A 16,474-nucleotide genomic window follows, 5' to 3' on the forward strand; every position below is an offset into this window, starting at 1 on the left:
CCTATGACAAATGGCAAAAGTGTGAACTTCCATGTGGAATCTAAAGAGACACACATCTTGAAAGTTATAAAGCAATTATTGTAGGCACAATAACAGTTTCTCTAATAAAAATAAACCATAAAATACTAATTTCTCATTCTTTGCTAGTCTAACATTATAGATAAATTTTTCATGAATTAAAGATAACAGAATTTTGTTATTTTGTCCTTTAGAGTAGAATTCAAACCTTGAAATTCTGATACAGCAACTATATATTTAACATTCTGCCTAGGTTCTGGGAAACAGTAATCACCTACATTCCCACCTGTTTGTTTTCCAAATATGTACAACATCAGGATCTGTGATTTTTTTGTTTTCAGCTTGGGCATCCAAAAAGTCAAAGAAGTATTTTATAGCAAACGGGGCCCTGCTGTTGGGCAGACTCCAGATGCTCCTGAAGAGTTTCTCAAGCACAGAGTGGATTGCCACCTGGAAGACAGAATGGGACACTGAGATTCGTGGTGCCAGCTTTGAAAACCTAGTGGGAAAGCCAGCTCCAAGTTCAAGAGGAAGTGATGTGCCAACCAGAGGGAAAAAAATCATGAAATTGCCAGATGAGGCCAACGTGGGCTGGGTGGGATAAGGGTCCAGAAAGTCTGTGTCCACGTTTAGATTTAGTGCATAAACTTGTAGTCCCAGGTCTAGGATTGCGTATAGACAAGCCACGGATGCTTTGCTGCTAGATTTTCTTCCTGTTGCATGCATTTCCATCTCAGGGTTTAACTGTGGACTTCCCAAAGCAGTCGATTGTTTTATCAAAAACATAACGAAGGCAGAGCTCCATGAGAAAGACGAAAAATCAAGAGGTACAGGTATTGCTCTACCTACCACACAGATCTACTCAGGTCTAAGCAGATGTGCTGAAGAAGCTTGCCCAGCAAGGTTTTACAAGGCTAGGGGGACAGTGACAATTAGGATGGTAGAGCAGAAATCCAGAGACTTCCGTTAACTGCTAAAAACTAGCTGCGGTAAGATTTGCTCCTGACTTGGTATTCCACTGGCTTTCCCATCTAACACACATTTATAAGTGAACAGAATTCTTGAATTTCAAGAAGAAAGTAAGATTTACTAGGCTAGTCTCACAGATTCCCCCTCATTTTATTTGCAACTCAAAGGAGTTTTATTGCTCATCTATAAAAACAAGTAAACAAAAAGGAATAATTATGCTGTCAATGCAAACAATAATAGTGGAACGGTGGGTAATGGAGCAGGAACAATAGTGAACGCCCTGATTGGAGGCAATGCAGTAGAAATTTGGAAAGTGCTCTTTCCAGTTTATAAAAATTGAACGGGGGTACAGGATGTGTCTACAATTTAAACTTTCATTTTTTTTTTTTTTTTGCTAGAGGGCACAAGGGATTTGTAACATTTTCACACGTGAGCGGAAATTAAGTTGAACATATCATATACCCCCAAGGCAGCTATGAAAGCGGTCCTAGACCGGTAAGTGTACCTTGGTTGACAGCAGCTTTGTCAGATACATTTCTTTTACTTTGAACTTGTGTTTGCCTCGATGTCTCTTTCCTTGCACGACTTGAAATGCTTCTGAATCTGGTAAAATCTAAAAAGACCATAGAAGTGTTACGTGAAGAAACTGCATGGTACAAAAGGCAGGCAGTTTGGTGGGCAGCACAAGGCAGCCGGAACTCACCAAATGGCAGTGGTCATCTGAGTATTCCACATCTGAACACCAGAGAAAAGGAGAGAAAAAAGCCCATTAAAAAACAACCACGGACTAATTGGCCTCAACAAAAGCCCAGCTTGTGTTCCAAAGCCAACAACAGCTCTTGTATTATCCGTGGGCTCTTCACTGCTACTTTGTTTCGTCTGCTGTATCTGAACAGTGTGAAAGGGGCCTACGGGGCTGACTAGACACTTAATGGGGACAGGGAGGAGGGGTTCCAGCCTGTCACTCAACAGAGACCTGGAGTACCTCTGTGTGCCAGGCCTGCAGCTAGGATTAAACCAGCCTTGTTCTGCTACTAATTGCCCAATTACCTAATTTCAACAAGGGAGAGCCATGTAAAAACGTGCCGATCCGAGTCTGGATTTCTTTGATGACAGCCTATTACAGATGAACCTAAATAAGTGATTAGCAGGTAAATGGGGGACTCCAAAGTGGGAAGGAATGTGGGCCCCCTCTAAGATGGACAATGTCCAGCTCAGAAAGCAAGCAGACCGAGAGTGGCAGTAAGCAAGGGGATGTTTGGGAGGAAGAGAAGAAAACAGAGGGGAAAACAGATGAATGGGGTTAGCATCTAATTTAGTAGCATCTAAAAATTGTACTAAAATTAAATCCTTTAAGGGGAAGGGAAAATTATCCATTAGAAATCAACCATAGGCTAGCTAATAAGAGAAGTCCTCTGTGATGTTGGAATGGTCTGGTGGCCATAAAGCACAGGTGACAGGTTATCCTTGAAGGAGAGGGAGGAGGAGATGAGCAGATAGACACAGTAGGTTGGTAGATTTGGTGCTGGATGTTGAGGGAGTCAGAATTCCACGAAGGAATTTTGTGTGGTTAGAGAGCTTAGGGGAGAGAGGGAACCCCTCTGGAGAACAGTGCTAAATGCTTGGGAAATCAGTAGCAGTAGGCTTTATCAAGTTCAGCACCGTGAATTCATCCAAGACAGAGTTTCTCTGTGTAGTCCTGGTTGTCGTGAAACTCAGAGACCCACCTGCTTCTGCCTCACAGTGCTGGGATTATAGGTGCACACCACCACCGCCAGGAAACTCATCCAGTCTTAGCTGGGCTGCTTTGGGCCTTTCCTATGACTGCCTGGCTAATAGTTGGGCCATCCAGGGCTGGAATTCCCAGAGGGGCAAGGGATTAAGTATCAATAGGACAGAAATCAAATTGGTGGTTCTCAGCCCCAGTGGATAGGAAGGGAGCACACTTGGGTTCCATGAGGAAATCAAACCTGAGATCCTCCCCACAGCAGGCTTTTCTAAAGGCTCAATCTTTGGGTCTTAATGATGCCACTTTCCTCGTGCCACATGACAGCTGTTCTGCAGGGTGGCTTTGTATAGCTCAGTGTAGTGGTGGAAGGGGGAACTGCCAAAGGGATGTGGTTCCACAGACTAGATGCTGGGACTGAAGGCTCAGGGGTCACAGCACCCTGTCTGCAAAGGATGAGCAAAGAGCCCGCTGGGGAGAGGCCGAGGCCCCTGTCTAGGGTTAAGGACAAACCCCAAACAGGATCAGTGGATTTTCTCAAGGCATTATCAGTGTTTTCCTGTCCCACAGATGCCAGGAAGACAGAAGACTAGCTTGCTGACTCTTTTTTCCTGTAAAATTCCTCCTGCCTTGGCTGTCTGGGAAGGCTGCAATGCTAGCACGCTGCTATCTTGGAGATTCTGCAGGGACTGTCTTGCTTGCTCAGCCTGTCCAGGGCAGTGTGCTTATCTGCAAGCTTCCCGGTCAGCTGCAGGGTGGCCTCTTCTGTTGGTGCCCATCCTACTGGACTTGGAAAAGAGCTATGAGGACTGAGACTACCCATGTTCAGAGCTGCGAGGAGACAGCAATTTCCTTTGTGCTGGGGCTTCTGTACCTACATGGTTACAGTTTTCTTCCTTGCAGAATACATGTTCTTAGAGCTAGAAACAGACTGAAACAGCGTTTCCCCCTCAGCTTCCAGAGAATTACATAGCAACAACTCAATCATACCTCTGTGACAGTCTGTCTAAGAGAAGCGAAAAAGCATACTTCATAAACCGTGGTGAGAGCAGAAGGGTAACAATGTTGTGTTGCTTACCTGAAGTGAAGTTTGCTATCTTCTTAAAGACTTTTATAGTGGATCCATTTGATATCTGAAAGCAGAGATTAAAAAGTCGGACTTTTCAAATGTAACGGATTTCTCAACTTCAACTCAGGAATAAGATGAATCTTACATTCTCTCTATTATTAAACATTTATCAAGGACCACTACATCTTGGGCACTGTGTGCAGGCTAGGGTTAGCCAGGTGACCAGCAGAACACTGACTTCAAGGGATTCATAGTCGTGTGAAATAAGCACGCACACACACAGTCACCCAGGTCAGTACGTGTGACCTAGGTGGGATGGGAGCTGCTTCTGGCAGAGGGAGGAGTAAGCCATCTTTGGCCAGTTCCCTGTCTAACTGATCAGAAGAGGCCTGGATTACCCCTCCACACACACACTCAGGTTTCTGCTTGTTATCAATTGAATGCTTGTGTACCCTCCAAGTATATTTGCTGAATCATCTTAATATGGTGGTCTGAGGAGGTGGGGCCCTCGGGAAGTAATTAAGCCATAGAGAAAAGCCCACAGACATGGGATTAATGCCCCCTGGGAAGACAGAATCTGCCCCCTTCCCTCCACCAGCTCGTAAGGACACTGCGATAACAGCCCTGTGCACCAGGAAGAGGCTTTGACCACTAGCTTTGTGTCTAGTGGTGCATGGCCTTGGCTTCTCTGGACCAAAGCTGTGAGAAACGCCCACGGGATGTATTCTGTCACAGCATCTGAACTGGCTAAGACGGTATAGGAAAATAAGAAAAGTTGAGACAGACTTCCTCAAAGCTGGTATCTGCAGCTGTACCCGATGGCACAACAGTTGCATGTCTAGGGTGGTCCTCAGCAGCACAAAGTTACAAAAATACTGAAAATGAACAAACTACTGCCACACACCATGGGGTGAATTGCACAGTCTGTTGGGACAGAGGCCAACACAAAAGAAACCATACTGTATAGTTTGACTGTTCCCACAGTCAAAACTGGTGTCAGATATTAGAGAAGAAGTGGTGGTGAGGAGGGCCAGAAGGGGCTTTTGTGCCTTGATCTGAGCCAGACACCGTGTGCCCGCCAGGTAACCCTCTCCTAGCACGCTATGATTGCTCTCTTTTGGTTATAGAACTTGCACATGCTTTTAACAAAACCCTCCAAATGCCCTGCATACACCGCTGTCTTAGGGCTTCTGCTGCTGTGGTGGACACCATGACCTACAACAGCTCGGGAAGGAAGGGCTCCTTGTGATCCCAGTTTATCATCCAGGGAAACTGAGGCAAGAACCGAAGAGATCATGGAGGGGTACTGCCTACTAACTAGCTCCTCATAGTTTGCTCCTCCTGCTTTCTTACAGAGCCCAGGAACCCCAGTCTAGGACTGGCACCACTCACAGTGAGCTGGGCCCTTCCGCATAAATCATCAATCAAGAAAATGCCCTAGAAGTCAGCCACAGTGGCACATGCCTCCAATCCCAGAACTCTGGAGGCAGAGGGGGTCAGAAATCTGTGAGGCCAGCCTGGTCTACGTGGTGAGTTCTAAGACAGCCCGAGCTACATAGTGAGACCCTATCTCAGAAAAGCCCTACAGACTTGCCTACAGGTTATTCTGGTAGGGAGTAGTCCCTGAGTTCAGGCTCACTCTTCTAAAATGATTCTGGCTAGGGTCAAGCTGATACAAAACTAGCCAGCACGGTTACTGCTTGCGTCACTATGGTCATTCCTATCAGAGGACTTTGTGTAAACGGACAGTAGCTCCACCTGCACCACAGTGTGAAACCTTTCAAGGTCCTCAGAACGGCCTCCCATCCTCAGAGTCGCCTCCTGTCCTCACGGAACTGACTCTCTGCCTTCTTCCACTGAGAAGTTTAACCTGTTCTTGAGATCCAGACAACTGGATTCGTACACTACATACTTGTGTGATATAAGGCCTATGACGTTAATATACACTGTGCCTGTCAGTAGTACATCCCTTTTCTTAACCGTGTAATAGTCCATTATATGAACGTACCACAAAAATTGCCATATGGTAGGGAAATGTTAATACATGCAGTGGTGCAGTTTAACTTTACAGATATGCCAATCAAAACAAGCCAGCTACAAGATCACATGTATGATCTCATTTATATAAAATGTTCAGAACAGGCAAATTTATATAGACAGCTAGTGGTTTCTTTCAATGAGAACTGTAGAGAAGACTGAAAATGTCTCTTAAAGGTGATGAAATAGTCTATAGTCAGATTGTGATGGTATACAACTACGAGTAGACCTAAGACCAGCACGTCTAGTGTCTCATCTATTTGTTTGTTTGGTTGGTTTGGTTTTTCAAGACAGGGTTCCTCTGTGTAAACCAGGCTGCAGGCTGACCTTGAACTCACAGAGATCCGCCTGCCTCTGCCTCCTGAGTGCTAGGATTAAAGGCGTGCGCCACCACTGCCAGGCTTGAGTCCCACATTTGAAACAGGTGGGTTTTGTTGATTTGGAGTTGTTGGCTTGCTTTACCCTGGTTTTGGGGGCTGAACCCAGAGCTTTGTGCTGGCCAGGCAAGTATTTCATCACCGAGCTACATCTTTACTCTAAACACAAACTTCAAGGAACGTCAACTGTAACTCAGAATAGTTCTGTCAAAAAAAAAAAAAAAGTATCATTCATGTTTTAATGTACAGGTCAGTAGACAAATGCTTTTATCATGTAGTCGTGCTAATACCGTGTCTATGTTTGGCTTCCTCTAGAGATGAAGTTCAGGACTCTCACTTTGAGGCCTTTTAGAACCAAGGATCCCTGGGCCAAATGGCTCTTTAGGGTCTTTCTCTCATAACCAGGCGGCTCCTTGGAAAAGACCAGTGCAGAAGTTCCCTTCAGGCAGAAGAAACACAGGCCAAGAGGCGGAGGGCAGGGCAAGCAGGGGTTCTTAAGAATAAATGGTTCTGAAGACGGGTCCACAATGTAAGACAAAGGACGGAGAAGAGGAAGCAACTCGGGGGACAAACCCCACCTCCTGCCAGCTGTGGCCTGCAGAGCAACTGTCACTTTGAATCCTATCAGCTAAGTGACTTTCCTCCCTAGTGTAAAGCTCTAATAGAAATTTGAACCTGACCTTCCCTAGTTTGGAAAAAAAAAAAATCTTAGAATTGCTCTCTGGATTGCTGCACAGTGGTTATCAGAATGTCCAGGCCTTCCTGGTAAGCACCACAGGATAAACACAAGCTCCTCCAGGTGACACCCACAGAGGAAGAGCCAGCTGTGTCCAGCCAGCTGTGTCCAGCCAGCCGCTAAGTTTAGGCTAGAGGCCTCCCACTGCTAGTGTTCGGGACATCATCTGGGAAGAGGGGGATCTGGGCAGAGCGAGCCAGACTCCAAGTGTTAACTTCCTGAGCTCTTAGCTGCTGTTAGTACCAGGCATCATCTTTCCCTCGAGCCATGCATTGTTTTCTGACTGATTTTTCAATTCTCCTCCATATTTGATGCCATTAAAATAAAGGCCCTGTGCAGGCATCCCCAAAGCAATACTCAGACACCATGCTTATAGGAATGTGTGAGCATAGTCACAACCTACACACACACCCCACGCACACACCAAGAGCTGGATGTACTGATTTTAAGCCAATAAATATCCTTGTATAAAAGGAAGCTGGTGATTCATTCTGGGTAATTGTCAAAGAATGAATCCCAAATGAATCCTGTTGAGTGTTGAGCCAATACTCCACTACTGTCAGACACTTTGTTTTGCCAAGAGCGAGCACCCTTCCTCTATAATCACAAACGCCACGGATGGGCCTTCTGATAAGGAATGCTGCCAAGAGTTCAAATGTCTTTTGGAGAGCTGGCAATGCTCGGCTGCTGGCACTGTGCTCAGGCATTAAGATAGTGTAGACGCAGCTTGGACCAAGGAGATTTTACTCTGGAATTATCTCCCAAGAGCTGGTGTAAAGCATTTTATTAGTGGATGTGCTGGATGTGTGCGAGCATATTTCTGACTTTCACAGCTGCTCTGGGGCTGGAACATTTCGACCCCCTATGATGCTCTAACACTATTAGATGGACAGAAAAATCATTTGCAGATGTTTGGGGGAAGCAGGTTTCTGCTTTCTATTATCAAGTCAGCTGCTGCCAAGTTAAGGCGAGAAATGCCTTTTTGAAAAGTGCCATGGGATCCAAAGGGTTAAGAACACAGTGGCTGTTTGTTCTGTCCGAAGAGCTGTAACTACTTCTCACAGAGTACCACACCCATTCTCTTGTCCTCCTGTGAGTTGTGCCCTGACTTTAGAGATGAAAACCAAATTAAATCAAGGGGAGAATAATGTCACTAGATAGATCTGCAGTAGGAACCTGTCTCCAGCCCAGAGCAGAATAGGTGGATGTGACAATTTCAGATGAAATCCTCTCTAGTCTTACGGTGGTCCACAATGCACTTTGACAAGGCCACCCCTTCCCCAGTATTGCCAGCCTGAGCTAGAAGGTGACTTGGCATGAGCATTAGAAGCTATCACCACACAGGGATAAATTGGACACATGTCAACAATTTAAAGCCACACCTGGACGTTAGCTCAGCTATTAGAGTACTTGCCTAGCAGGTATGGAGTTCCAAATTTGATCCCAGCACTCAGTAAGGAGAAGCAGGAGGATCAAGAGTTCAACTCTTACATATGGAGTTGGCAGCCAATTTGGGCTACATGAGACTTTGTCTCAAACAAAACCAAAACTAATAAAAACTCCTAAAATAGATCTGTGCATAAATGTGAGATATCTTGGTGGCAGGAAGCTGTCTTTATGTCATAGGCTTAGATTATCCCCTAAAGATAAATTTTAGAGACAAAATGTAAACATATTTAATCATATAAAAGCGTTGTATGGCTTGGTGGCTAAGAGTGCTTGCTCTTGCACAGGACCCAAGTTTGGTTCCCAACACCTTGGCTAGTTGGGTCACAGCCACTGACGCCAACTGCGGGGGGGGGGGGGTCTCATCCCTCTCCGGCCACACGTGCACTCACCTGAGCATAAACAATAAAGGTGAATCTTCATAAAAATGGGATTTGGTCGGGCGGTGGTGGCGCACACCTTCAATCCCAGCACTTGGGAGGCAGAGGCAAGTAAGTGTATCTCTGAGTTCAAAGCCAGCCTGGTCTACCAAGTGAGTTTCAGGACAGCCAAGGCTACACAGAGAACCCCTGTCTTTAAAAAAAATTTTTTTTAAAAGTTGTTATCTTGTATAGGTAATAATGATCAACTATTAGAAACTAACATGGCTCAGTTTTTTAAAATTTAGAGTTTTATGGATTATGATGTGACCTGAACTTGATCCTTTTTCCTTATGTAAAGCAAACAGTCTAAAAGCACAGTGATCAATACAAATTACTTCAGGGAAACCTTCCTGAATGTCTCTCATTCTTCACCGAACAGCCTTGTCCCATAGGCCATAAGATCCATCACAGGGTCTCAAGAGAAGTTAACCTTTTCTGTCGGCAGCAGAGACTACTAACCACCAGACCATTTCATAGATCAGGCGCCACACTCAACCAGGAAGCCTAAAGGTCGGGAGGGGGGCTGAAATCCCCACTCCCACACAACCTTATTCCACCATCCTTAGCAGAACCACAGTTTAGATGGGAAGTTCCTTTTTATCAGCTGATGACCTGGGGCACCAAGAGAAGCTCAAAGAGCATGGCCGGGTTTCTGAACCCCTCCCCACCTGGCATTCCGTTAATGGGGTAGTGAAGACAACCGAAGAAGCCACTGTAGGCAAAGCCCCCTGGACAGTGTGTGGTGCAGAAGCAACCTCTTTGTTGGCTAAATAGACAAACTCCTAAAGTTACTTTGCGAGGCAGTCCAATCTCTTTCTTTAAGAGCAGAGATGAAACCTGACCAGGACCACTGACCTTACCCAACATCATCTGAAGCATTTCCGAGCACTACAAATAACCTCCGGATGGCCATTTTGGGGTCATCAGTGACCACTTCTACACCAGCACCCAATGTTCTTCAACCACTGAGTGGTTTATTGCCTTTTCTCCCTCCTCAGAACTCACAGCTCGGAACAAGATGTGTGATCTGTAGAGAAAACTTCCTGCCCCACAAAACACCTGCCTCTCAGCCACTGTGCCACCCCATGGCAGGGTGTGACAGTGTGGCTCAGCAAAAGGTCACGGTGGGTGCCGAAGGAGAGAGGCAGGAAGCCTGGACTGCAAGCTCGCCTCCACAGTCTACCCTGTCTCTACCAGTAGGATCCCCTTCCTAGCAAACCCCCCAGCCTCAGCCAGATAGGGGAGTGTCTGTGAGGGTCTAATTATAGAGAGAAGGATGTTGCTGGTTCCGTGTGTTTATAAAGACATTGGCTCACATAACCCCTTTGCTGCACAAGCTGGAACGACATGAGAGCAGAAATTTGCTGTCCTCTCTGCACATCTGATGGGAACTGAGAGAAGCAATCCTTCCGGTCTAAACGCATCAGGCTATGGCGAGCCTGGACAGAGCCAGCGCAGTGGACAAGGCTGGGTGCCGACTGCTACTCCTGCTACCATAGAAGGCAATTGTCAAAAATGCTGGGAATTGGATTGGAAACCACTCAGTAGGTTGACAGCATCATCACTGGGGCTCTGGGGACAGCATCCAACCTACATTCTATACATTCTGACCCCTCTTGTACCCTGATGTCCAGTGGAGATCTGCTACACCTCATTGCTCCCCCCACAAAATGAAGTGGAAGAAGCTGGGTCTTATACTCCAGCAGCAAAGACGATGTTTAGACAGGAGGAGGGACTGGCCGTCACTGACGATTAACTTTAAAGCCGAACTAATTTGGACTAATTGGGGGGAGGTAAGTCTGAATCACTTAGAACTCCGAATTAGACCCTATTTTTAATGAAATATAGTTTTTTTTCCCTTTCAAGCACATACAGTGACTCAAACTAGGGTGCTTTACTAAATGAATAAGAGTGATAATTAGCATCTTGTCTCTTGGAAGGAAAACCAAAGTACTTGAAAATGGTTTTCTTTAACGAAAGGGCAAAAGCAAACAGCGGCCCAGCCCTCTCAAATTATCCCAGATTTCAAATCTGTAGAGGTGCTATTCAAATCGAGGGCACACCAAGGCAACTGAAGGCAGGGCAGATGCTTTCCTTCAGCTCAGTCCGTAGGAACCCAGGCTTTTGGGGTGCACGGCCGACTAACCTCCCGGCTCCCTTTGGGCTCTCTGCATTCACTCGCCTCGTGGCTTATCTTTTTAAACATAAGCAGAATCCGTTAAGCCCTTATGTCCCAGTCTTGTCATTTGTTACCAGCAGGCAGCAACACCGGGCTATGAGGCCAATAAATCATCAGGACAGGAAGTGACTACAGGCCAGATTAATTTCATTATCATCCTTAAGCAGATAGGTGTCTAGGACGCCCATGTCTCAAGGAAGAGTGATGTCCTAGCTCTCCTGACAGGCCACCTGTGTCATGCAGACATCTGTGTGCTGTTTTCTCTGCTGGAATGACCTGTCCTGCCTGTCCCTAGTGAGGGTCGTCAGTGGCCACCCGCTCCTCAGGGTCCCACTCAATGCCATACGGTCATGGAGAAGGTGAAGCAGAGGTAGGCTCCTTGAGTACAGCAGCCTGGACTTCATTTCTCTCCCTGCAGCCCCAGTTCTTAGCCCCGGGCAGACATTCAACAGTAATGGATTCCAGTGTCTGGTTTCAGGAACTTTCCCTGCCTCCTGTCTTGCACATACAGGCTTCTCTGGCACTCAGGTCTTTGAGAAGTCATAGGTACCCCTCACTGATTTCAGCATTCACTCAGCACGAGAGTCACAGGGCTGAAGGAGCCATTGCTGAACAGGACATTCAGATAATGGTGTGGGACAATTCTGTATTCTGTCAATTATGTTTTAAATAAATGCTAATTGGCCAGTAGCCAGGCAGGAAGTATAGGTGGGACAACCAGACAGAAAGTAGAGATGGGGCAGTGAGAACAGGAGAATTCTGGGAGGGAGGAAGCCCATTCCTCCGCAGTCCTGTCCAGACACCGAAGAAGGAAGATGTGACCTGCCCCGCTGAAAAAGGTACCGAGCCATGTGGCTAACATATTATAATAATGGGCTAATATACATTATAAGAACTAATACGAAGCCTGAGCTAATGGGCCAATCAGTTTATCATTAATATTAAACCTTTGTGTGATTTCTTTGGGACCTAAACAGCTGTGGAAATTGGGCAGGACAGAAACCCCAACAAGCAGGCCCTCATGTTACAAGATAAGACAAACAATTAAGGACATTCAGAACATCTTTGGAATGAGGCTGCTGCACAAAAGGTCACGAGGTTAGCACAGTGGAGAGAGGTGAGGCTGAGGGGTCTACTCTGCTCAGCATTGACACACTTGACACACCATGGGGATTTGCACACATGCTAACTCACCCACAGCTTCCCTAAGAACACAGTGCACAAGGCCAGACAGTCTTGCCATAGCAAAGTTTCTGATCTAAATGGCAAGGTGGAGAATCAGACAGCATGACAATGTGCCTTGTAATGAAGGGGACATGAGATGGGGACACCACTAGAGAGAGATGTATGGGCTCTTCTGAATGAGCAGGGGCAGACTGTGTCCTAGAAACAAGCAACCTGCAAAACATTCAGAAATAGGGAGTCTTGGGGTATTTTTGTTTTTGTTTTTAAGGGATAATCCAAATAGGACTACAGGTAAAGAAAGAGGTGCTGAGGTTGCGTCTTGGTCCTACCTCATAGTGGCCAATGGTGTTCAGCTTGGTTATTCCGTCTTCAAGGATCACAGAGGAACTGTCAATGTCCAAAAGTTCTTTCTGTCGTGTTCCCACTTGAAGCTCTGAAAAAAAAAGGGGGGGGGGGGTATTTGGTTCCCTTCTCCAGTCACAGTTAAAAGCAAACAAGTTAAGCGCTGCCTAGTTACTCTTACAAATACCCCTGGTAAATAAATAAGCCTGAATGAAGTGCAGAGTTTTGTCGGACAGCGTGGAGACAGCAAGCCAGACAAAAAGCTTTGGGCTTGTGTTTGGGGTCGAATATTTCAGACAACTGTTCCTGAAACATTATGCTTAGTCAAGTCTGAAAATGGAGACCCTAAAGGCAGACTCACCCATCATCTGAGGGGCTAAAACCTTAAAAACTACCTCCATTATCACCAATATCTATGCATGTCCATTCGTAGAACACACTGTGAACTCTCTTCTGCTTGCTTCCTGCAGAGTTACTAAACACCAACACGCCAACCCAGCTAGGGCACTAGTCACTGCAGACAGAAGGTAGCCACAGAGAAATGTTTTCTGGAACTTGTGCAGTGTTTTATGAATTGTTATGTTAATAGCAACTCACTAGCAACATTTAAATATTTGGAGGTTGCCCAAAACAATCTGGACTTTTGATTTCTATTTTTAAAACCTGGCAATGGGGCTGGGCAGAGAAAGAACCAACTCTCACACGTTGTCTTTATTTCCACATGTGTGTGTGCATTCATACACACACACACGATATATAAAAATGTAATTAAACTTTTTTTTAAAATCTAGCAATGGCCAAATATGGTTCATAGCTCATACCTATAAGCTCAGCATGCAGGAGGATCATCACAGGTTCAAAGTTAGCCTGGACTCAGTAGTCGTTCTAGGTCAGCTAGAGCTACAGTACTGAGACCCTGTCTCATCTCCGCCTGTCAACCCCCAAACCTGACGACAGTGACTCTGTAACAGCCCATAAAGCAGCTTCTGCAGAGCCCAAGTGGCTTTTCCCAATTAGGTCAGGCCCTGCTATGTCCCATTCCTAGGTGGTGACATTCTGTGCATATAGGCTTTCTGTCCCGCTGGACATGATGCCACCAGCTTATTCTACTCTTAACTGGAACTTCGGGGTTGGGGGAAGGACACCTGGTTGGCACAAACCCAGGAAGGGCCTGCAGGCACTGCTCTGGACCTTTCGGTGGTTGGAGATAGAGCTGCTGGACCGTTTTCCTGTGGTTATTAGGCTGGGTGTGCCTGTGTCCTTTGTGGTCAGAGCCACACACTTGCACGATAACGTTCGAGGCAAGTTAGCTGATGGGATGAATCAGGCTTCAGTTTCCTAGACGGGGCTTCCCCTTCTGCTTACATCTAAGCAAAGGAGCTAAGGCCTCTTTCAACCGCCAGCTCCTCCAGGCCGTGCAAGGGAATGGAACCCTGCTGCAGAGCTGCAGAGCGGTACCTAAGCAGTCTGCTTTCTTTGAAGCCGGCATTGACGTTGCTACACATTTGCATGGCCTCCCCCAAATTTCCCAGGCCTGCCTCCAGGCTTTTCTCAATGGTTTTAGCGGGAGGTTTGATTGTTGGGGGAGGATTTTAATTGCCTGCTTAGTGGAGGCCTACAACTGTACGCGGAGAGGAGATGAACCTTGTTACGCTGTCTGTCACTACCACAAGTCTGCTCTTCTTTCCTGTCCTATTATCTGCTCTGAAATCCCACAGTAGTCCCTTGGGAGGGCTGCGCCGAGCTCAACTTTAAGATGTGGCTGAACATTTGAGAGAAGCGGAGCCCTGTGAGCTTGCACACACATATGCTCTTCTTTGCAGTATACCAATAGAGCCTGCAAATGAATTCATAGCAGATGCTGCTTCGTTGTTGGGGGAGAGGAGAGGATACACTTCATACAGGATGCGATTAGCAGGGAGGAAGATGACCTTTCCAGCAGGCTGGAGTTAACACCCTGTGGCTGAGCCGCCCACTAATAACAAGCTCCGTATCACAACAAACAAATCAAATGCCAACGTGAAGCACAACACATCGGGAGGGCACAGGGTCGACACCTTTCTGTACTTCCTGACGCGGGGCGAGTTTGTGTGCGCCCAGGGTCGGCCATCACATTGGTTTACAAATACAGCATTTTCAAAATGGCATCTTGGAAGGGCATTACGCTTCCTTGGAAGAATCAAGATGCACGGAAGAGAGCCAAGGAGTCCCTGGGTCCCCAGACATGCCCTCTGGGAACAACCGAGGCCACATAATTGCCACCACACAGAAAGAAAATAGGAGGGTGCTTTTCAGGGATCTGGAAGAAACCTTACCGAGACCGATTTCGTTGAGCTGAAGTCCATACGGAGAACCATTTTTGCTTAAGAATGCCTGGAAAATCTTGTCTTTGGCTTGGCCTATAGTGTCACAGTCAAGAACATTGACTGAAATATTCCGACAGACATCGGCACTCTCGTTTTCTGGGATTTTCTCAAAGACGACATTTAATGCCTGGAAGAATACAAACAATCAGGTTGCGGAGTCTATTAGCTAACTACAGCCTGAAAGGCTTCATAAAAGACACACCGTGGCAGAGGCCCACTAATACCTCTGACGGCATATTAGTGACGGCGTATCGCATTATACTACTTTAATCTTTCCTCCATAATCCATTCTTTTCAGGGATAATGGAAAGGCAAACAGAAAGTTAAAGCACTCATTACAGAGCAAGCATTGAATAAATACATTGGAGAGGAAAATACGTACATGCATAACAATTCTGCAAAATAATGGTGACTTTTAGTTTCATCCTAAAAAAACAATGACTTGGAAAGATTCCATCGCCAGTGAGCTCAGACTGGTGATTATCTTTTTTATTAACGGGACCACAGAGTCCCAGAAGTGAGTGTTCAGGTGACAGGAAAGGTTACGAGGCCCCTGTATTGTTCACACCAAGGAGGTCACTTTTTAATATGCAGCATTAATTATGGCAGCATTCGTCTCCCCCTCCGCCCTCAACATCTGCAGTCAGATGTTTCTGAGTCCTCATTAAAATACCGAGATCCCCACCCTGCACTACTGTCCGTACATTAATTACATCCCCGTGCCGTTGCTTAAGTTGTATCACTTAGCATTCTCCCTGCGCGGCAAAGTCTCAAAATCCTACTAACGGGGGAAGCAAGTCTTTGTGTGTGAGAGAAAAGATGGAGCCAGGGAATATGTTGAAAAATGACCTAAGAGCAATTTCAGGTTTACTCCGGAAGAACAAATACACAAATCTAAAAAAACAAAAGTTTCACCTGCCACACATCCTTGGGGAAGATTGGTTCAGCCGCGAGCGGAGAGGATTTGGTAGGAGCCATCACACGATTCACATTCTCTGGCACCGTTATCAGAGAGTTGGAGGGCTTGGGTGCGGTGAGAAATGCAGTTTGCTCATGTTTGGGGGCCTGGCTTATGAGGGACTATGAAAGGATAAGATCGAGGGTCCGGGAAGAAATGGAAAATAGCTCTAACCGTATAGAAGCTCGTTTAGCTGTACACATCTTAGGTCTGGTTAATTTCAGCATGTAGGTTTTTTGTTTATTTGCAAGTTTTCATAATAAGGTTTATAATAGGAATTTTAAGAAAAAATGAAAACACAGATAATATGGCGAGTTGGGTAGGGTTGCCGGAAGTGCCTATGGGGGTGGGGAGCTAGGTCAGAGATTGACAAGAGCTTGCCTAGCACCCATAAGACTCTGAATTCCATTCCCTGCAGAGCAAAAAAGTAAAATGTGTAGGCCAGCACCTGCCTTCTAATACTTTCAAGAGGTCAAGGAGATAGAGGACTCCCGGGTGCTGCAGGACTCAAAGATAACGGTGCTAATGACTGATCAGGTTGATGCAACCGCAACTGTAGCGCTGGACCACTGTACGTTCATTGGGCGGCAGAGACTCCGTCCACACTGAGCAGCGGGACTGACTGCATGCGTAGTGGGTGGGAA

General features: G+C 46.2%; 1 protein-coding gene across 1 annotated transcript in view; it reads right to left on the bottom strand.

Annotated features, from left to right (window-relative positions):
- Positions 1–16,474, bottom strand: part of Plxnc1 (plexin C1) — a 152,812-nt gene that overhangs the window by 6,658 nt on the left and 129,680 nt on the right. The window contains exons 22-27 of the mRNA XM_057757721.1: positions 14,822–14,999; positions 12,494–12,597; positions 3,792–3,846; positions 1,691–1,722; positions 1,493–1,600; positions 305–468 (exon numbers count right to left, since the gene is read on the bottom strand). Coding sequence (XP_057613704.1) covers positions 305–468; positions 1,493–1,600; positions 1,691–1,722; positions 3,792–3,846; positions 12,494–12,597; positions 14,822–14,999 — 641 coding nt within the window. The remainder of the gene's footprint in view (positions 1–304; positions 469–1,492; positions 1,601–1,690; positions 1,723–3,791; positions 3,847–12,493; positions 12,598–14,821; positions 15,000–16,474) is intronic.

The sequence above is a fragment of the Chionomys nivalis genome, chromosome 25 (genome assembly GCF_950005125.1).
Source record: "Chionomys nivalis chromosome 25, mChiNiv1.1, whole genome shotgun sequence".
In the NCBI taxonomy this organism is placed as follows: domain Eukaryota; kingdom Metazoa; phylum Chordata; class Mammalia; order Rodentia; family Cricetidae; genus Chionomys; species Chionomys nivalis.